The following is a 22,348-nucleotide window of genomic DNA, read 5'->3' as shown; positions in this document are numbered from 1 at the left end:
CCGCAGTGAACCCCCTTATTGACTAATACAGTAGTCAATGGAAATGCCATGGATCGCTCGACTAGCTTCCTAACTGCTATTTAATATCCCTAAGGCAGGAATCTAACTGCATTTTTAAATCAGAGTTTAGGTACAGTCTTTTCAGACTTCTAAATTGATGTACGGCCAGCATGTCTCATCCTCCATTTGATTGTCAAAGTTGAGTAATTCCAGTTGGCCATAGCAGAGATTTCAGTGTGTTCCGAATTGATGACTTCTTATCCTCACCTCTGAGTTTGGGGATTTGGCTTATTTTTTTGTATAAGTGTTCGCTTTATTAAACCAGTGTCATGAGAAGTACAAATTCTGTAGTATGCATTATATCAAAATCTTTATAAATACTCCTCGTTCAATTAATGACCACTGTGAATTTGGATTAGTAGCTTGAAGAGAATTGGATATGAGCTACTCTTTATAACAAGTTTGTTTTTTCCTATTACCACTAGACAAATAAAATGCAAAGCCCAATTTGAATATACTTAAATGAAGCTGCTCGTCCTTGGAAATAGTTCCCTGTTTCTGTATGCCGTGGCCTGAACATTACTTTACTTGTTCTAGAGTACTCTATAAGGTATTCTTTTTATCAGGTCTCAGCTGATGGTGTTGGCTGCATGCCATTTCAGGGTTGAAAGAAGTTACTTCAGTTTTATGCCAGGAAATGTGAATCACTTTCTTTCAGAAGTGCCGGCTTTGGTGGAAAGTGTACATTTTAAAGAAGAGGACACTCTGGTCATGTCACTTACTTTTCAGAAGTAGTACAGGCAGTCCCCGGGTTACGTACAAGATAGGGACTATAGGTTTGTTCTTAAGTTGAATTTGTATGTAAGTCGGAACTGGCTCCAGATTCAGCTGCTGCTGCTGAAACTGATCAGCAGCTGACTACAGGAAGCCCTAGGCAGAGTTGCTCTGCCCCCAGCTTCCTGGAATCAGCCGCTGATCAGTTTCAACAGCGGCTGAATCTGGACTCCTGGGACAGAACAGCTGAGGTGCTGCCGGGTAGGTCCCCCGCAGGACCAACCTGGCAGCACCCCAGCTGCTCTACCCCAGGCGTCCCGCAACAAAAGCCTGGTCTGTTGGGGGGAGGGGGGGCGGGGCGGCGCACTAGCTGCGCCCCGTCTCCCCCCAGCACAGCAGGGAGACCCGAGCAAAGCCGCACAGGCGGCGGAACCCCGCTGCCCGTGCGGCTTTGCCCCGGAGCAAAGCCGCAGAGGCGGCGGGGTCCCCCCCTCTGCAGCTTTGCTCCTGTCTCCCTGCTGTGCTGGGAGGGAGTCCCTCCCCAGCACAGCAGGGAGACCCGGAGCAGCTTTTCTTGCCCCGGAGGATGCGGTGGTGGGACCGCTGCGCTCTGGGCAGTCCTGTCGCCCGCAAGCTCCGGGGTGAGAAAAGCCCCATTCGTAAGTGCGGATCCGACATAAGTCGGATCCACGTAAGTCGGGGACTGCCTGTATATGGAATATTAACTCCCCCTTAATTTGAACTTGGATGACTTCATTGGTATCTCTTCTGAAGTGGCCTTTGAGGTGTGGGACTGAGGGAATTTTTAAGTCGTATAGGAAATTATTAGAAAAGTACAGAGCTCCATAAAAAGAAAGCCCTAGAAGATCTTCTAATATCTGTATCATTTAAGATGGAGAACTGCCATGCAAAGGAGATTAACTGCTAACCCTCCTTTTCAAATGGAAACTGTGTTTTGTAGTACTGTAATGAAGACAGTTTTCCGTGTAATTCAATCATTCTTAGGAGTTTGTTTGATAGTTCTATCAAGTTACTACATCTATGAAAGTCTGTCAAAGGGATGGTCAGTGGAGATTGGTGGATGTATTAAGATATATTAAGATATATCTAGAATTTTTTCTATGTAGTCATGGTGGGCATCCTAAAAAAACCTTGGAGTTTGGAATGTTAATGCATAGTTCCTACTCTACGTCTGATTCAGACCTGTTTATTCCTGGTATTCCTCAACTAAGCAGGTGTATAATCCATTTTAGTTAACACAACAACCCTTACTGTTGCAGTTTTACTGGTGTAAATGAGCCTTATACCAGTACTACTTAGTCCAGTTCCTGTAGCTATCAGACCTCTATTAATAGCATAAAAAACTGGAAATAAGCTGCATCGGTAAATATTCGGTACCTTATACTGGTGTATAACTGTACCTACAAAAGGGGCTTGTACTGCTTTAACAGTGCCACTATGGGCTTATCTAGACTATACGGAACAGTCGAAAGAAGATATGCAAAACCTCATTTTTTGAGGAAGAGTGGCTTTTTGACAAGGGGGGGGTGTTCGCCACAAAAGCTGCGTCTAAACTACTTTCACTTTCGAAACGAAAGTGCGATCGGAAGAAGATATGCAAATTGTGGGAATTTGCATATCCTCTTTCGACTGTTCCACGTAGTCTAGATAAGCCCATGTTTAAAGCAGCACAGCTTCTGTGTATAGATTGTGCCTAAGACTGTGTCTATCGAAACCTGCTTGTTATGAACATCTGATGAGTGACCTGGCAAGGTTTGAATTGTAACCTTGCTTCTGTCTATAGAGACTTAAATTTGCTAGAGAATGGCTTGTTAGATTGTGACACACATCTCCTGTTGCTGGCAGAGTGTTCTGTAGTGGGAAATGCCCAGTTCCAAGCTTTAGTTGGTTAATGAAAGGACCAGATGCTGGCTAATCTTGTGGAATTAATGCTTACTTTTTCTGCTTACGTAGAAGAGTTCTGACTGCTTGAACATCAGCATCTGACATTTCAATGTCAGTACTTCCTCTTTCCTTTGTTCTTTTATCTAGGTTCTAGGCTGTAACCTGGCAACCCAACAATCAGGATAAGATGCTATTATGATTGACTTTAAATCTAATTGTAATTATTGTATTAAGATTACAACAAAATGTTATTTTTATAGTTGGCATTAAGTGAAATTAAGGGTACACTATTTAATTGACATTCTCATTAATTCAGTGATATACAACATCCCATAAAACACTGTTGGTGTGAACATAAGTATTAAACTAAATACAGTAAATTTCCGATAATCCGGCACCTTTAGGACCCAGGGGATGCCGGATGATCAGATATGCCGGACTATTTGAAGGGGGGGCTATGAAGGGTCTGGAGTGGGGTGGGAGGGGATGCCACCCCAGACCCCTCATAGCCCTCCCCTTACGATAGTCCGGCTCTGCCCCAGGCGTCCCTGATTCAGCTGCTGCTGGTCAGTTTCAGTAGCAGCTCAATCGGGGATGCCTGCAATAGAGCAGCTGGGGTGCTGCCAGGTTGGTCCCGCAGCGCGGAGGGGCGGTGCTACGGCACCAACCCAGCAGCACTCCAGCTGCTCTTGGGGATGCCTGGGACAGAGCAGCTGGAGTGCCGCCGGGTTGGTTCCGCAGCGCCAAAGGACGGCGCTGCGGGACCAACCCGGCAGGACCCCAGCTGCTCTGCCCCAGGGGTCCCGGAGTCAGCCGCTGCTGAAACAGATCAGCGGCTGATTCCAGGAAGCCTGGGGCAGAGCTGCTCTGCCCCGGGCTTCCTGGAATCAGCCGCTGATCTGTTTCAGCAGCGGCTGACTCGGGGACCCCTGGGGCAGAGCAGCTGGGGTCCTGCCGGGTTGGTCCCGCAGCGCCGAGGGGCGGCGCTATGGGCCCAACCCCGCAGCACCCAAGCTGCTCTGCCCCAGGCGTCCGGATTCAGCCTGCTGGTGAAACTGACGCTGCTGGTCAGTTTCAGCAGCAGCTGAATCCCGACGCCTGGGGCAAAGTAGCTGGGGTGCTGCCGGTTGGTCCTGCAGCGCCGCCCCTAGGCACTTCGGGACCAACCCGGCAGCACCCCAGCTGCTCTGCCCCAGGCGACCCCAAGAGCAGCTGGGGTGCTGCCCGGTTGGTCCCGCAGCCCCGAGGGGCAGCACTACAAGACCAATCCGGCAGCACCCCACCTGCTCTGCTCCCGGCTTCCCCGATTCAGCTGCTGGTCAGTTTCAGCAGCAGCTGAATGAGGGAAGCCTGTCCGACTGCCCCAGCACTTCCGGGTTCCTGATGGTGCCGGACCATCCCGGAGCATTGGATGCCGGACTAATGGAGTTTTACTGTAGGTGAATCTATATTGGTTGATGAATATTTACATTGACATCCTAGTGAGATCTTAGAGCCACTGTTGGCAAATTAAGGAAGAAACTACTACATTGGTTCACATGAGAAAGGAAGAGGGGCTGTTACACCAATACAAGGGCTAGAAACTTAATTTTTCTTTTACATGAAAGCTTAGTTTCTGAAGGAGCTCTAGGTAATGTTGGTTACATGAGGACATGCAGCCCACAGAGCTTGCATGTTTGTAAGTGGTTTAGGTTTTCTTGTCTTCTGTTTGGTGATAGCTTTTAATTATGAAAAATGGTGGTGTTGGCAACTGGTGGAAATTTCCTTCTAACTTCTTATGCCATATCAAGTTGATCTCCCCTGCTCATAAATGACTGGCCGGGGTGGGTCAGTACAAGTTCTTTTTGTGGCTTCTGCTTTGGGGTGGAGAAAATGGAAAGATAAGGAGACTTGCTTGATTGCAGGAGTTACCAGGCCAGATGAGTATGCAACCTATTTGTGTTCCACCATTTTAGTCTCATTAGTACTGCTAGGCTACTCATCAAATGTTCATTTGTGCCTTCTTGCTCCAAACGTAGCTGATGACAGAGACGGTAAGTGTTCCCAAGTTGCATCTCTGATTCGTTCTGCTGCCCAGGTCTTCCCACTCAGGTCTTAAAGAATTTTGATACTGACTGTTGGCAGTCCGAAAGTCCCAGTAGTGTGGATTTTGGGAGGATAGAAGTGCTTACTGTTGGAGGTGAAAATGATTCCATAATATGAGCCACTATTTTTCTTGTAGTTTTCTTACTACTTTGCCTTTTGGTGGTGGTAATATGTTATTAATTTCTAAGTTTCCTTATGGGTTGGGTATCTTAACTTCCAGATCCACACTGTACTTTAACTTGGTGGCAGAACCAATAACATGGATCCAAATCATCAAGGAGACAAGTAGTTGCCTCAAGAAGGGCACCCTCAGTGTGATGTCTGGCTTCATTGACTGACCAGGGCCCACTCACTCTAAGCAGAAAAGTCAGTGAGGATGCTATTTGGCATACTGATTTGGTCATTAAATCTCAAAAGGATGACCAAAAACTGTTCTCCCAATTCACCGTTCAGTTGGAAAAATAGATTTCCTTCTGACATTGATGTGGGAATGTTGGAGGCTTTATTTCAAGTCCTCAACAGACAGCCTTTCTTGCTAAGGTCCTGTGTGGATCCAAGGTGGTTTTACTGGTAAGGCCTAGAACTGGTGTTCTCATTCTTTCCCCTCTAGCCTTAAGGAAAAGGGGTGCTCCAGGGTATGTGTTTAGAGGAAGTTCATTTTTACTTAGCGGTATTAAGTTAAAGGGGAACATGTTAAACCTCCAATCCACCATTTTGGAGCCAATTCAACTGCATGTTGAAGGGCTGCCTCCCGGCTTCCCCAGGATTTCAGCTGCTCATAGTATACTGAGAGGAAGGATCCTCTTCCCCAATTTCCAAGGACTATATCCATTACAATAGTTGTGCCTGGAAAGTCTAATCAAGGGTTAGGCCCCATTGTGTTAAATGCTAGGCAAACAAATGCTAGGCAAAAGTAACAAATGGGCCAGATTCTGCCCCAGAGACCTGACCTATCTATTTAGCTGAGAGAGACTTAAGGGTTTCTTTTTACTTGTTGTCTTGTTCAACATGGGGGTCACTGTCAGTGTTTCCTCTAATTTTTTCCATCCATGTGGAGATTTTTTTCATGCACGTGCAGAATAATTTTTTGTGTGCCGAGCATTTGCAAATGTGTAGCACTAGTAGAAAGAAAAAGCCTAGCTGCTGGTGCTCTGCTAATCAGATGGGCGGCATTTGAATTTCTCCTGAGTGGCCATACAAGTGCCCAGCTTATAGGAAACATTGGTCACTGTTACTTTGCTCCTTAATGCATCTGAAGTAACTATTAATGCTGTTTTCTACAATAGATTTTTATAACCTAGATAAAGAGGGCATTTTTATAACAGACTGTAGAACAGAGCTGGGCAAGATGTGGCCCAGGGGCTGGAGCCGGTCTGCATACTGCATCTGGCCCAGCCCAGTTCTTGCCGCTTTCTATTTATATCCTGCTGCCCGAGCCACCGTATTTGTAGGGGTTGGCTCTGGCAGCAGAATCCTATTTAAATGGCTCACAGTTGCAGGGGCCAGACCTGTGAGCCCTTTAAATAGCCACAGCAACCCGATAGCCGTGAGGCCATAGCCACAAGTCCTTAGCTGTGTGTTTAATTCAAAGCCTCTGGCCCCAGACTACTCTGGGGGGAGGGGAGGCTAGTCCCCAGCCCACTCCTTCTGCTCCAGGCCCTGCTCCTTCTGAGGGTGGAGCTGGCTCATGACCACATACCAAAACATTAAGTGCCTCTCTCCTCCCCCTTCCCCCCCCCCCCACTTCCCTTCCGTGAAAATTATTGCCCACCTCTGCCATAGAAGCACTGATGTTAAACCTTATGAAGCATTTGTTTTAAAAAGGTTACTCCTTTTCCCTTTGGCTTGCAATGCATTATCCAGCAAATAAAGGTAATAGTTTTTGAAAGCTAGTATCATGCAAGGCCTTTTTTCTTAAGCTTTCCAGAAAATGATTTCTACAAGTGAATATGTATGTCCCTAGCAAGCAATGTTGGCTACTTTAGTAAATTGAGTGCAATAGGAATCATGTTACGAGGGTTAAGAGCAATTCTTGCAGTATGCTAGTTGGATTATTTTTTCTTCGCCTCCTGTGGGAGCTGACCAAATAAGGATGCTTTCCTCTTAAGAATATTGGAAAGCTTTCAAAGAAATTCTCACTTTTTAAAAGTATCGTAATATTGTGTAAGCTCACATTGTGGGATGTATTTTTGTTTGTTTGAAAATAAAGGCAACGCTTAATCAGCATCTGAGGAGTGACCTGACACTGATTAAAAATATCCTTTATGTATCTCTCTTGTTTACAGTTCAATGTTAAGAAATCAGAATATGGTTGAGAAATGTTAGCAATTATTTAAAGACTGATTTAGTCAGATCCTTGCTACTTAGAGCAATCTGAAAACATGAATGAGTCAGGAGTACATTTGGCATGACATTGGACCAGTACTATAAATGTTTTTAGTAATATGGTGGCGGACAAAATTGGTCATTTTAATTAAATATTTTAGTTTGTGGTAATAAATTAAAGGGTGCTATGATGAATATTATGGTTTATATATAGCACAAAAATCCTGCTAGACATTTTACAATCAAGCAGGAGATGGATTTCCCAGAATAAGGTGACTAGTAGTATTTAAAATTTAATTAATTCTTCAGAATCGCTAGGGAATCACCCGAAGAATTACTTAGATATTTTTCTGATATGGTATTAACTTCCATGATGCACTTCTTTGTGGAACACCAGGCCAGTAATGATTTTCCAAGGACTATACTTTTCATATGCGTTTACATAGAATGCAATTTATGTCAATTTGTATTTGACAGGTACACTATCATAATACATATATTGTATCTATTCACATAGCTCTCAATGGAAAAAAACCCACGTTCTGTTATTTACACTTCCACTCATCTGATGAAGTGGGTTTTACCCATGAAAGCTCATGATCGGGTATATTTTTGTTAGTCTCTACAGTGCTACAGGACTACGCGTTGATCATTAAGGTTAAAGAATCAATGCTCGGAGGCTAGGATATGGATGAAAATCTTACTTCATTTTTCCCCTTCTGTGTTTATACCTCTAAAATATGGATTCTTTATGTAAGAAATGTATTACATGAATGCAGCACGTGCTATAGTACAAATGAGAATTTTAGTCCGTCATACGGCACAGCGTAGTACAAGGGAGGGCAATAATTTTTTGTCAGGGGCCACTTCAAAAATTGAAGTGGCCTTGGCTGCACTGGAAGGGACATTGCCAGGATGCTTTGGGCTTCCCCACCCCCCAGACCATGATTGGTCTGGGGATGGGGGAGCCTTTCCCACTAATCACCCATGCCCCTGGCTGTGGGAAGAGATTTCCAGTGCTTGCCCACCCCCAGGCCAATACAGGGCCTGGAGGTGGGGGAGCACACACAGCCTCCTCCTGCCCTGCTGGGAGTGTGCAGCACTTAAAAGGGCGGAGGAAACTTTGTGCACTCTCCCAGGTCCTAATTGGCCTAGGGGTGGAGGAGTGGCAGGGCCTCCACAGGCCAGATGAACCCACTTGGCGGGCCACATCTGGCCCACGGAGGCCCTTTTGCCCATCCCTGGCATAATATGTACTCCACTGTTTTCAGAGTGACTAGGTATGTTGGGAACCAGCCTTAAAGGATTTTTAGAAAGCAAGGTCAGTGCACCCACATGGTGGAAATCAGGATTGTGATGGGAAAACTGTCTTGTCATAAAGGTAGGTTCTCATCTATTGAAATGTTCTGGTAGTATATAGTCTTACAGATCATCAAGTAGAAAATGAGCTGACTGAAGCAGACAATAAAAGGTCACAAACCAGCAGCAAGTAATGAGTAGTCCTATGGCACCTTAGAGACTAACAAATATATGGAGTATCACGGGCACAACCCATTTCAAGTTACAGACTAACATGGCTGCCTCTCAGACTTTTCAACAGCAAGTAGGCAAAGGTAAAAGCAGTTGCTTTTCAGTGCTAAATTCCATTCTGAATCTGAAATGTGACAGGTTTTTTTTTGTTCTGCATCAGTGGTAGCTACATGAGTTACAGTTGCCTGAAATATTAACTTGTCCCCTGCTCTTTGTGAAGGCCCATTAGAAGGAGCATTGAGTGCTGACAAAGTCAAGGGCCAAGGCTGATCACCGAGTCATTCTGTCCGTTGCCCAGGGAATAGAAGGAAAAGTGGTGGTGAACCGTAGCAGCTAGATACATGATTGCTATTGTAAGCCTTGATATTTATGGGGTATGTATCTAATTGTTTACTGATCATATACGAAAGATGCTCCATCTACTGGCACGAACAATGCTTGAAATGAGTGCAGGTAAAACAATGGTGTACTTACAACATTTATGATCATTTAAGCTTTTAAAAATGCCCTTTCCCCCTCTACCCTCATAAGCCAGAGTATAAAGTAGCAAGGCTGTGGCCAGACTGCTCCTGTGCTTCCAATCCAATCACTGGCACCAGCCTCCTACCTTGTGGACAGTAGATGCCAGAAACTATACATTTTGATTTAAGGAGCTTCCCTCCTGGGTGCATAATTGCCTGAAAAGGGGATGACTTGGCACATTATTTTGAATGCAAGGAACAAGAACAAATAAATATGTGGATCCTGCGAGTGTATGCTAATGACAGATCATGTTACACAAAAGGCAAAGGAAGCTGTCTCCTCCACCCACCTCACCCACCCATCCCTCTTCCATTTTTTCTCTACCACTCTCACTTTTTACTTGTTTGTTGAAGGGGCTGCCTTCTGTTCTTCAGATGATTCACAAGAACATTCCAGTGACCCAGATCCTCTGAAAAGCTTTATTGTGAATTCTTTTCAATACAACTCACTACCAGCAACTAATCTTTTAGAAAACGCCACAGTACTAGCACAGTTGTTGCTATGGAGAGGTGAGAAGTTCCTGGTTTTTTCCCTTGCACCTGCCTGATTCAATCTACTATTGAGTCTTCTCTTCTCTCCTCCCTCCTTCTCCCCCCCCCCCCCCCCGCCCCGAGAAGTAGATAGGAAATTAGTACTTTCTTGGGCATAAATGCCCAGGTTTTTTGCCACTTACCACCTCATAATCAAATGCTGTGTCTAACACGAGATGGGGAGCTAGGAACTCCAGAATCTGAATCCTGGCTAATCTCTGGCCTGGTGCAAGTCTCTTAACCTCCTGTGTCCCAGTTACATAGGAGTTGCAACTGCAGGTCTAATCCAGTATTGCCAGTAGCAGCTTCTATTAACTGTTTCTGAGGAAGATAGAAAAAACCCCCATACAGTTAGGGTAATTCCTGTCTCCAGGAAAAAATTAACTTTTAACCTCCTATAATAATTCAGGAGTGTTTTGCCCTGAAAGCATCTATCCCGTATTGTTAAAATACGACAGTGTAGCATGTACAAAGGGAAATAATGTTCTTAACAGGCTCACAGAGACACTGAGGGTTAAAGCCTGTACAGCACTTGGAAGATAATTCTAGTCATTTGGTGTTTTAGAAAGCAATTTAGTGTTCCATTTTGTATTTCCATAGAGCTAAAGATAGAAAGGGAGAATTTTATACTGCAGGACATAATTTTAAGGAATCAGAATTTTAGTATGCAAGATCATCTTGCAGTGTAGAAAATGCTTTTAAAAGTGTTGGGTTGGGGGAGGAGGAACATTGGTTATGCAACTAAAACTAAACTTATTACACTTTTTTTCCCCACCCTTCACTGCCATGTTCTAGCCCTTTCATTAGGAATCCCAGTCAGTCTTGAAGAGAAATGATTGTGAAACACCTGAAATAAAGATGGCACAGACCGAAGCAAATTTCCTGTTGAACTAATGCAGTACATTCAGGGCTTTGTGTAAGCATCACATGACTTAGAAGAAGCACTTAGCCCTTGAATGACTACGCATTTTACAGCTTCTGACAAACCTGACCACACAGGCTTCTAAGAAAAGAATAGACTCTAAGCTAAAGCATGGTAGATCCATGTGATTCTTCAGCTCCTTGGTCATTTTTTTTCTTGTGATGTGAAAAGCAATGGGAAAATGGTGAACAGGGTCACTTCAATTTTCAGTCAAACTTTTTAGCTCCCCCACAGCAAGTGGGAGTCCTGCCAAAGTCAGTTTAGTTCGGTCACTGAGATGTGGATAAACAAATGTTTGTCACACTGCCCCCTCATCCTGCGTATTAGGCCTCTGTCAGAAAGTGTTTGCTGACAAGAAGTTGAATTAGCCAGTGCCTGTGGGGAAGTGGGCAGCAGAAAGAGAGAAGTGAAGTAGTAATATAATACTTTAGTAAAGTAATACTACTACTAATAAAGTAATAATGGAAACTTTTAGCAAAGGGGTATGAAGAGAAAGTTGCTTGATGTCACTGTAGTTCAGATGTGTAGTGAAAGGAGTACAGTATGTGAAAAGTACTTGCTCATTTTGGGTGCCGCCCTGCAAAACGTTAAGTCCCCTGGTTTCAGTTGAGTAAAGCACTAATCATGTGCTTAACTTTTTAAGCCTGACACAACCCGTGTGTTTAAAGTTAGGCATGTGCCTAAGGCTTGCAGGATTGGGACCAGAGTACTCAGCGCTTTGCAGGATTGGACCCCCTAGAAACTCTGAAATGGCAGTAGAGCTCTGATGATGTTTGTGGATATTTGATTATTCAAAATTCCTACGTTGGAAGCAGATTCATTCAGACAGAACTTCTTTAACATTGAAGGAGTGCATCATAGGTAAGTGTGTACTTAATCAGGCAAAGCTTGCTGATTAAGAGTGCTTGCCCTTAAGGGTGCGTGTTAGCGTATAATTGAATAGTTGTATAAATGCCTCAAATTTTAGCGGTTATATGAATATTCAATAGTCCCAGGGGAATATCAGGCAGCAGCGAGGGGTGACGGGGGGGAGCCAGTCCATGAGGGGAGCTGGATTTAAAACCAGCTGCCTGCACAGACCTGCTCCTACCTGTTTCCCCAAGCTGCTGCCTCTGATACAGCAGCAGCCCCCTGTCTGGGGTGGCGAGTCCAGGCTCCAGGCAGAGCAGCCTCTACCCACGGGAAGCTCAGACCCCCCTATGGACAAGAGCCTTTGTCTGTGAGGAGCCCGGGCCCATTGTTGGCAAAGGCTGCTTTGTAGTAAGCTTTCTGCCCCCGAGACACAGAGAGCACAAGACAACAGAGTCCTTCAACAGAAGTGGCATTAGCAGTGTATGTTTGTTGTGAGAGTTTGGGCAATTTATTTAAGCTCTCCATACCTTAGTTTACCAGTCTGATTAACGGAGACCCCTCCTGGTGACTGTGGCCCCGTTGAATGACACTGATCAGGTGCCTAAAGTGTCCTTCTACTATGTACATTGGACAAACGTCTCAGACACTTTGCCAAAGGATCAATGCACACAAAACAGACATAAGACTCTCACAGAGAAAACTGTTGCCTGCCATTTCAGCCAGACTGATCATTCCCTCAATTACCTTAAAACATGCGTATTGCTTCAAAGAGACTTTAATGCCAGACTTCAACGAGAAGCTTCAGAATTGTCATTCATGCTTAAATTTGACACTTTATGTATGGGTTTAAACAAAGACTCTAATTATCTTACCCATTACAAAGATAGCTTCCCCAATTATCACCCCCTAATGTCATTACCTCACAGAAACTTATCTCCCCCCCCCCCCACCCCGACTCTGTTCTAAAATTTGATTTGTCAATTTCACATGCGTTCATTTTTTTTTATTGTATCACTTTGGTATATAAGGTTATGCCGATTTTCTTCCACATATTGATCTGAGGAAGTGGGTCTGGCCCACGAAAGCTCATCATCTAATAAACCATCTTGTTAGTCTTTAAAGTGCTACATAGTTCTGTCTATTGTTTCACTGATCAGGTGTGAGAGAGAAGATAATGGAGCTGTAGTTCTGACAGGTGGCTTGGTGTGAGGGCCAAGGCAAGAGGAGCTAGTATCCCTTAAAAATCTTCCTTGTACAGTACTGAGTTAACGTGGATAGACTTGGACAACTGGCCACTTGGAGCAAGTTAGCAGCCAGTTGCAGGGATACCCCCTGGTTAGGCTATTTGTGGTCTGTTTGAGGATAGCAACTGTTGGATGTTTTCATTTTATTTTAATGTCTACTCCAAATGCAGCCAATGCTCAGTATTGCCTGGTGCTTTATGATTTGTAATTAGAGAGACAGAAGAAGAGCAATGTTTTCATTTAATTACAGTGGCATCCATCTTTTCCTTGCATCCCTGTCCTCCCCACATCCCTCCCCCACACACTTCAGCTGTTTCCATTGATCCAGCTGCATTGCCTAGTGGCTTTGTTTTTGACTGGGCATTGTTGATGAGGAATTAGCAGCATTTAACAGTTGGCATTCTCTTTGGATGTGTAACACTCTCTCTCAACCCCTCCCTGTCCTGCTATCATTATCTTTCCTAAACTGGGAGAAGGAGTCATATTAAACTCAAATAGATGTCAGTGTCTCAGTGCTGTAGGTCTTTGGAGGGGGAAGAAAGGAAATGAATCCGCTGCCTCCCAGGTTTGATCTGAGGATAATAAATCCTGGTATAACCCTGTTCTCAGCATTCAGTGACTAACTCCAGTGCCTAGTTGGAGGTACATAAGAGGCTGCTAAATCAGTACGCCAATAAATACAACACTTGTGAGCAAGTCAGAAATGGCTGGAGATGGACACATTAAAATTCCTAATAAAACAGGATGAATGGTAGGGCAGGTAGATATTGCAGAAATAGGGCCTAAATCATGAAGTGGACTAGCAAAATAAAAATTGCACTATAATCAGTCCTATTTGTACCAGGAGCAAAGATGGCTGATGTTGTCCTCCTTAGTGTTTTTCTTTATACAGCCATGAAAACTCCAAGTGAGGGAGAGGGCATATAAAAGTTACTGTTGACTTTGGTGCTGTGCATTAGGGATGTTAGCATATAGTCATTTAAAGAATTAACTGATAACCTCGGGTTTATTGATTTATCCAAACAACTATATGCACCCACCCTTGTTGCCTCTGCCTCTCATAAAGAGGGAGCAGCGTGGAAGGTGAGGGGGGCAGGTGAGAGCTGGTACTTGCAGGTAGCTGGCTTTCAAACCAGCTCCCCGCATGTATTCGCTCACACGGAGCTGCTCTTCCACCGTGCTGCTGCCTTCCTATCCCAGGCAGCAGCACTGGGGATGGCAGGTGTGAGCTGATACAAGCGGAGAGCAGGCTCCATGAAGCTGCCTCCGCTCCCCCCCCACCCCCCCCCGGCTGCTTCCTGCAGAGGTGGGGGCGGGGAGGGCCAAGCAGGAGCTGGTGCTCTGAGGAGCTGACTTAAAAGCTGGTCCCCCATGAGCACTGGCTTCACAGAGCAGCCTCTCCCTCTGTGTCCCCCGTGCTGCTGCCTCTATCAGAAGCAACAGTGGGGAGGGCAGCGGCGGCTGTACGGGATGCTGGAGCAGCTTCAGTCTGTGGTGGGGAGGGTCCGAGGCTGCCCTGGCTCTTCCTCCCCCCACCTAGGCCCTGAGGCCAAAGACACCCTGGCTCTCCCCCCCCCCACCCCCAAGACCAAAGCCACCAGGCCCTTGGCCCCCTGTCCCTGCATCTTTGCCCTCCCCCCCCAGCCACCAGGGAGGGGGCAAAACCTGGCCATACCTCAAGCCATGAGGGTGGAGACTTTGTGACTCCCGAGTGCCGCCCTCCCCCCCCCCCCCCCCATGAGGGGGAGGGTGTGTGGCTCCCAGCCTCCCCTCCCCCGCAAGTAGGAAGGGGGAGCAGCTCCTGGACCTTCTCCAGAGCACCAGGGAAGCCATGTGGCTGCTGCCCTGCCCATTGGGGAGGCTTCATGGCTGCTGCCCCCCTTCCCCCCCGAGTTCCATGGAAGCTGGAGACTGCATTGCTATTGCCCGCTCTAGCACCAGGGAGGCCAAGGCCCTCAGCATGGGGGACGGAGGGAGGGGCTGCAGGACACACAGGAAAAACGTTACATATTTAGAAAGATCTACTTGACTCTAAAGACTATAGAGAGTTGCTTGAGCTAATATTCTACTTGCTTTATAGTGTTGATAATTCCAAATGCAAATGTCAATTACAATTTTGTTTTGAAAAAGCAAAATTCCATTTGAGTTTTCCTAATAAAATACTTCCCCTCTTTATTAAAAACATGAAACAAATTTCCAGGTGGCAGCTGAACAGCAGATCTATCTGTGTGAAAATGAACTTTTCAGCTTGGGAAGAGATGACTATGGGGGATATGGAGAGAAAGTTAATACGGAAAAGTTAATTTATTCCTTCCTGTAACACAAGAATGAGGAGTCACCAAATGAATTTAATAGAGCGCAGGTTTAAGATAAACAAACCAACAAAAAAAGTAGGGGTTTTTTTTTTTCCCCCACAAAACACACGGTCAAACTGTGGAACTTCCTGCCAGAGGATGTGGTGAAGTCCAGGACTACAACAGGGTTCAAAAAAGAGTTAAATTCATGGTGGATAGGTCCATCGATGGCTATTAGCCAGGATGGACAGGTATGGTGTCCCTAGCCTCTGGTGTTAGGGCTGGGAATGGGCAATGGGATGGATCACTTGATAATGGATTCTGTTGATTGGTTCTGAACCACCTGACACTGATTGTCAGAAGATAGGCTACTGGGCTAGATGGACCTTTTGGTCTGACCCCATATGGCTGTTGTTATGGAACTGCATGAGCCAACCTGTTGAAAGGTGTAGTGATAATTTCAGTGAAACATACCTTCTATGTTCTTCTAATTAAAGACTTTTCGGTTAAAGTTGAAGTAGCCATTTACAAAATTAAAAAAATCTGTAACTTGTTCACTAGAAAAATGGACCAGTTTTGTCTCATACTTTACAAAACATCTACTTAAGGTGATGATAAAATGCAAAGAAATCCAAAGTTGGAGTAGTTTTGTCTTTTGGTATATTTCCTACCTCTTTCAAATACAGTTCCCAGCCTAATTAAACAGCAGCAGTTTAGAACAATAGTTTCAGTGCTGCATCCCTTTGAGTGGTTTCAGGCAATGGGTGGTTGATGAGTACAGTAATTCACGAGACTCTATTTTGCTAATGTGAAAATAGTGGTGTAGGGATAATTCTAACACTATGAATAATTTACCAAATCACCTAGTTGCATGTACAATTTCTGCCAATTTATTGATATTGAATACTAACGTAACAAGTTCCAGACATTGACCTTATTTCATCCCCACTGTGTTTAAACAGAACAGAACTCATCAGGTACACATGCTTTAGGGGAGCAGACACAAACTCTTTTCCATAGGTATTACTAAGAAGAACCCCAGGTGTAACTTTTTTTCAGGTTGCAGGGCTGATGAGCTATGAAGGATTAGATAGATGACTGCAACCTTCTTCTTGGATGTGGGTGTTCAGATGGCAGAATGCTGACTGTCAGATTTTTGCACTCGTAGTTCTTACCAACAGCTGTATTGCATCTTCCCGCTATCTCTAGGAAGAGGTCATGCTTTACTTATCTAGACCATCTTGATATATTTCACAAAACGCTATTCTAACTTTGTTATAGAGAGTTTGACTCCTTTTTAAAAAACAAGATTGCTTATTGATGAAGAAAAACAAGGATCTAACAGTGAGATGCTGTCTGGTTTTTGAAGAATCTGTTGTGGATTTTGAGACCTAACCTGTATAGCTGTTTACTTGAAAATGTTTAAAAGCAGCAACAGTAGACCAAATCTTTCACTTTGTCAGATCATTCTTAAATATCAAAAGTAGGAGCTTTACTTGGGTGTAAGGTTTTAAAGCAGTGTGAAACTACCAATGGGAACCTCTTTAACAGTGCCCATCTTTTAAAGAGTGTGCTTCTTTAAGGAAAAAAACACATTGCAACAGATAGGGATGCAGAACCAAAGTGCTGTTGAAAAAAATATTGATTGGGCCAACTGGACACATGGGGAGGAGGAGATGATTTTTGGACCCACAAGATGTGTACCAGATATCACTTAGATACGTTTGTACCCTGGTATCCTTTCTCTCCTTAAGTCCTGGTTCTCCATATGTATACAGTCAAACACCTGCACCGACTACATTGACTTTAGTGATGCTTTGGATGCATTTGCAGGCTTGGGGTCTTACGTTATCGGCTGTTGAGGGAAGGGGCCTGTCTCCTCATATGTCGTAAATGCCTTAGCATGTGTTTACTACTGTGTAAGGGATGATAAATGCTGTGCCCATAATCTGTTTTTGACTTCTGCTTTAAGGTATGTTTCCACAGCGTATTCATTGTATGCAAAACTGTCAGCTGACATTAGCTAGGAAAGAGGGAATGTTTGATTTTCAGCCCAAATCTACAAGGGTCGGTTGTATTATTTTTAAGCTGAAGACAAATGACATTCTGGATCATCGTGGTGTCTGTTACAAATTTCAGTCTGAGTATCAAATGAGACACTGGAAAGGACAAACTACTGGAGTGACAGGGAGAACAGTCTGTGCTAGTTGTTTGGTTTTTTAACTTCTCAAAGGTGCCCTAATTATAATATCTGAGTGCTCCTTCACAGGGAAATATATTATAGATTGGGATACTGAGATACGGAACGTAAATTATTGCCATGAGTTAAAGCTGGCAATAGTACCCTGATCTTGTCTCCAAGTCACTACCTTAATTGCCAGAACATCTTCCCTCTCCACTATCAATCATCCCATTTGTCACTGAGACACATTGCAGGCTAGTGAGTTCAGCTATCTGTAGAGTCATGATGAAACTCTTTCTAGAGAAAAATTTGAATTACTGGAATTGGAGCACTCCTGGTTTTTAATTCATTGGGTGCTCTTGAAAAGGGCCAGAAGCCCTTTGCAGTGCCTATTTTCTTGTGTTCCTAAAAGGAAACTGGTGAGGAGGTAAACTTTTAACAGATGCTTAATTAGCTTTTACCTTTCAAGATGGGCATTCAGATCCTGCTCTAGTCGCACGTGCGGCGAGATCGTGATCTCATCCTGATACTTGCTGTTGTAAAAACTTCCTCCAAATACAGGTGGTGGCCAATAAAGGTTTTCTTCAAACTCCTGCCCCCAGGCCAGGGCTACAAAATATGCTGAAGGTTAGGATGGAGGTGTGAAAGACTCTTACGTAGTGAAGAGACACTGATGGACTCTAGTTGATGCTTAGAGTATCTTCCTTTAAATGAGCAGTATCAAATAACAAAACTCCTCATTTTACTGCATCAAAAATGTCCACAGTATGGGGGGAAAGATAGAGGCTACTACATTAGTTACCTGTCAAAGTGACATACTTGTCAGATATGTTTTTTTTATAATCTACAATATGTGTAATCAATTGGAATTATTCAATAAGCAGTGCATGTTGAAACTTTCTTTCCAAAAAGCTGTCAGGTAAAATAACCAATTCTTGTAGGTATTTTGGTTTAGTAGTGAAGCTAGAGAGTCTGCTTCAAAGGATTAATTGTGGCATCACCCTACTTTTCTGACATTTGTTCTCATCGTTGCAGCGTTTGCTCCTGTTGTGCCAAATTCAGGGCTGGCTTCTCAACTAGTGTAAATTGGAATTGCTTATTGAAATCTAGGAAGCCATACCAGTGTACTCTAGCTGAAGAGCCCGGCCTTGGTTTTTGATACTGTGTTTTGTAGTGTGACACGTTGTGACAAGGAGTTTGGAAGAAACAAACCTTAAAGCATGAGTGGAAAGAATTAGGAGAGTAAAAGAGTCTTGCACAGAAACCTTCATACTAAGGCCAGGTTTTTGGAGGATAGACTTGATATATGTGCCAGTGGAAATTCCCTTGGTGTGCCTCTTACCTTATCGTTCATAACCTCCTTCCCTCTCTCATTTGTGTGGTGGAATTTTTTTTGGAGGGAGGGGTAGAGAAGAGATGCAATTTTTTGATAGGCAGCTCTTCAAATAGATCCCATCTTATTGCTTGTTCTCGTAAATAAATTGTACTTTATTTTCATAATAGCAATGCTAATTAAAGATCCCACCCTTCCGTGTCTCCAGTATTAGCAAAACAGTGTTGAGGCTTTCCTCTTGTAAGACTGGCTACTTGAAAAAAGCAAATGGAGGGAATCTAGATTTATTGAAGCCCAAGCATGAAATTAGTTCTTCAAGCTTGGGAATGGTTTCTTGAGGGTCGTCATAGCGTAATCGGGTGTCATGACCAGGTAGCAGCTCCTATGTATTGCAAAAACTGAAAAGTGCAATTAGTGTAGGCCTCCTTCTGAAAGTCTTGAACTAAGCTGAGTGTTACTGTCTCTTATGTGCTTGAGGGAAGTAATTGTTTGGAATAGGAGTAACACAGATTAATAGGATTGGTTCATGATAAAGGAAGCCAGTGACCTCAGGTATTCCAGTTACTGTGAGATTCTAGTGATATGTTCTAGAAATACCTAAGTAAATAACAAACTGTCTTTAGGATCTCAGCAGAGATGTGTCTGTTGGATACCACTGGTTTGATCTGTTGAGAGAGCAAAATTGATATTTTCTTGGTGGATTGAAGAAAAACCGGAGGGAGAGAGTGAAGGCAAAGAACTAACTTTTTGCTTTTTTTTTTTTTTCATATTCCAGGGTCCACTTACAGTGTGCTGTCAATCATGCCATCTGATTCCGAAAGCAGCAGTTCTCTTAGTAGCATTGGTGAGTAAAATATTATAGCAAAGAGCTTAAAGTATACACCTTTCAGTGGGGTTACATTTTTCAAGGATCACAGTTGGAAGCATGAATAGATCTCTCTGGGTTTTGTATAATAACAAATGTAAATGTAGGCTAAATTATGAGAGTGAACTGCAATTGTCTTCCCAATGACAACGCTTATGCTCAGTTAATATTGCAGGGCTAAACATTTTTATAGCTAAAGGTAATGATGAGCAGCCAATAAAATCTGTGCTTAAGATCCGTTGAGTTACATAACTGATCATAATTACAGCAGTGTTATTAGTGATATTTTTATTAGTGATATTTAACATGTAAATCATAACTAGATTTAAAACAACCCTGAAAGAGAATGAAAAATAGTTTTAGCTCAAGTTATCCAACTCTTAAGCTTTGTCCAGCTGCTGCAGAACTTCGGGAGTGACTTGTAATAGATCTTTTGTTCTTAATATGATTGGTTACTTCACTTCCTCCAACTTTCTAAATATCATTTTCATGACCACTCTCTGATAAACGTATGAAAAAGTTAAGTGTGGTCTAAAATTAAACAAGAGTGGCATAGCGAGCTTGACTACCAGCTTATTCAGCTTTCCACATACACAAATTTTTGTGAAATTTGCATAAACGTGATTAATCTTAAATAAAGGTCATGGACTCCTGCATGTTAAAGTTCCAGTGTTGCGTCAGACATCCGTAGAATTCTCTTGATAGCACAAGACAAGTCAGTTGTCTATTAAAGAATGTCTTCAGACATCAGGTTGAACTTTAACTTCAGCATGCAAGAACAAGATTTCAGTTTTGACTAAAACTATTTACTGAAATAACGGGAAGCCGTGACACTTCAGAATTTTTTTTTTCAAGACTCAACTTGTAGGATGGCTGCTAGCATATAGAAGATGTGTACGTATTTCTTTTTAAAAATAAATATTTAACCTTTTTTGCACATACTAAAGAGTTGGAATAAGAGTGTTTAAAATTGCATTTTTAAAATTTTAATAGAGGAGTGGGTTAAAAGTAGTCTTTGGAGAGTATAAAATACATTTTACATGATTCCTTTTTCCAGAATTGCCTCCCTCCAAGTTATAGTTAATATGCCTTCTATTTTCCTTCTGCCTTTCTGTCAGGTGTGTATTTTCTGAAAGTGCAGGTGAGAGACAAGTGAGACTGGCGTTGTGGCAGCTACAGTCAAATCTTTTTTTCCATTTTCTGTTCTAAATCATTTGTCTCAAGATTTGTGCTGTTATCCAAACCAGACTATCATCATATGTAAGAGAAATACAACTATTTTCCTTCGGAAGAATTGTTGTTCCACTCGCTAGATAGATCAGCACCTAGAATCGGAATAACAGTAAAAAGATCTTTATGATCTTGTAATTCAACATTATTTTGGTTAGAATTGGACGAATCTCGCTTTTTAAAATGTTGCCAGAAATTCTATGCTTTAATGCAGATTTAGGACATATCTGTAGACTTCAGATATTTCCAGTTATTTTTGCAGAACTCAGGTTTGTGTTCAAAAATACTTTCCTAGCTTTTCTGGATACAGCAGGATCTCTTTTTGTATGTGGAGCATTCTAGTATTGTCATGTAGAACCTGTAGTTAGCCACAAACAGTAGCCCTGAGTCATGAGCTTCCACATCCTAATTGTTAACACGGAAACTTAATGGTGGTGTTTCATATGCCAACATATCAATTATTTCATTGCTGCTTGCTTTTAGCAGAAACATGCATCTGTTTTGTTTTACACAGTGTGGTTGGATTCATTTGCAAGACATATCGCAGGAAGTTTCACATAAATTAAGTGTTACATACAAATACTTGTATTGTCTATTAAATGTTTTGTATGTTCCCTCTTTCATTGTGGAGGGAAAAGAAAGTGTAATCTGTTAGGAACTGGTAAATGTTGGGGGTGAGGAAATGAAAGAGTGCATGAAGGTTAGAGAATTTTAAAAAAGGAGAGGGAAATTAAAGCTAATATGTAAAGCAATGTAAATAATTAAGGATCTAGTCCAAAGCCTGTCAAGTCGATGGGAATCTTTCTGTTGAATTCAGATGACTTGGAATCAGAGCCTTACTTTTAAAAATACAGTGGATTGTTGCTAAATTCTGTAAAATCCAGAGGCAATGTTTTTAGAATTTGACACGATCCTCATTTCAGAGTGTGTCAAGATCTTTTTTACATATCCAATGGTCCAAGATATAACTCAGGGTCTTCATGAAGAGTTTGTGGAAAAACAACTAGCATTTGACACCATTTTGCTCTGAACTTTTGATTTGGGTATTTAAAGGGCACAAAGCTCTTGAGTGGATTTGTTGATCCTGTTAAGAGTAGGCAATAGTGGACTATTTCTTAACATGAACGGAAGGCAGTCTATTAAACATGTAAACCATCAATATTTCTAACTTTAGGATTCTTCATAGTTCATCTCCCTTGGGGGAAAAAAATTAATATAGGGTATATAGTGCTTGCATAGGTAAATTAATTCTCTTTTGTGTTTTGACACTCCCACCATTTGTTAATTCCACAGGCCAGACTATAGGGCACAACATTCCATTCATTTGTATCCAGTCACTTTTCCTCCTGTAAGAAGGGAACAGTATTTTAAATATTTTTTTACTTTATTTTTTGGAACCCAGTAACGGTATTTTTGCTGCTTAATAACCAGCATATAAAAAAGGCTTTTTTATGTTAGCAAGTTACCTTACAACTACAGCCAAATTCTTTCAATGCTATTTGATTTGTTGAGTTACAGGTCGTCACAACTGAAGCTGTTTGCATGCCAGAACCCTGAAGGCTTCATATGGCTTTCTTGAATGGAATCCTAGCAGTATGAAGCTACAATATTTCAGAAATTACATATAAAAACATATATTCAAATAGATTTTCATTAATAGAACACGCTGTGCAATGAAACAGACAAGCATTTTCGATGTGAAATGCACACAGTATGGAGGAAAGAGAAAAGTAGTTTGCTAGATATATCCTCTGG

At 42.8% G+C, this 22,348-nt stretch overlaps 1 protein-coding gene across 2 annotated transcripts in view; it reads left to right on the top strand.

The window, feature by feature from the left end:
• The window catches only part of DLG5 (discs large MAGUK scaffold protein 5), a 172,012-nt gene that overhangs the window by 43,535 nt on the left and 106,129 nt on the right, over positions 1-22,348 (top strand). For both annotated transcript variants that reach the window (XM_075934726.1, XM_075934727.1), the window contains exon 2: positions 19,274-19,342. In XM_075934726.1, the coding sequence (XP_075790841.1) occupies positions 19,274-19,342 (69 nt within the window). The remainder of the gene's footprint in view (positions 1-19,273; positions 19,343-22,348) is intronic.

Source organism: Pelodiscus sinensis, chromosome 8, assembly GCF_049634645.1.
Source record: "Pelodiscus sinensis isolate JC-2024 chromosome 8, ASM4963464v1, whole genome shotgun sequence".
NCBI lineage: Eukaryota > Metazoa > Chordata > Testudines > Trionychidae > Pelodiscus > Pelodiscus sinensis.
The sequence above is the reverse complement of the archived record's forward strand: the minus strand, read 5'-3'. Positions and strand labels throughout refer to the sequence as shown.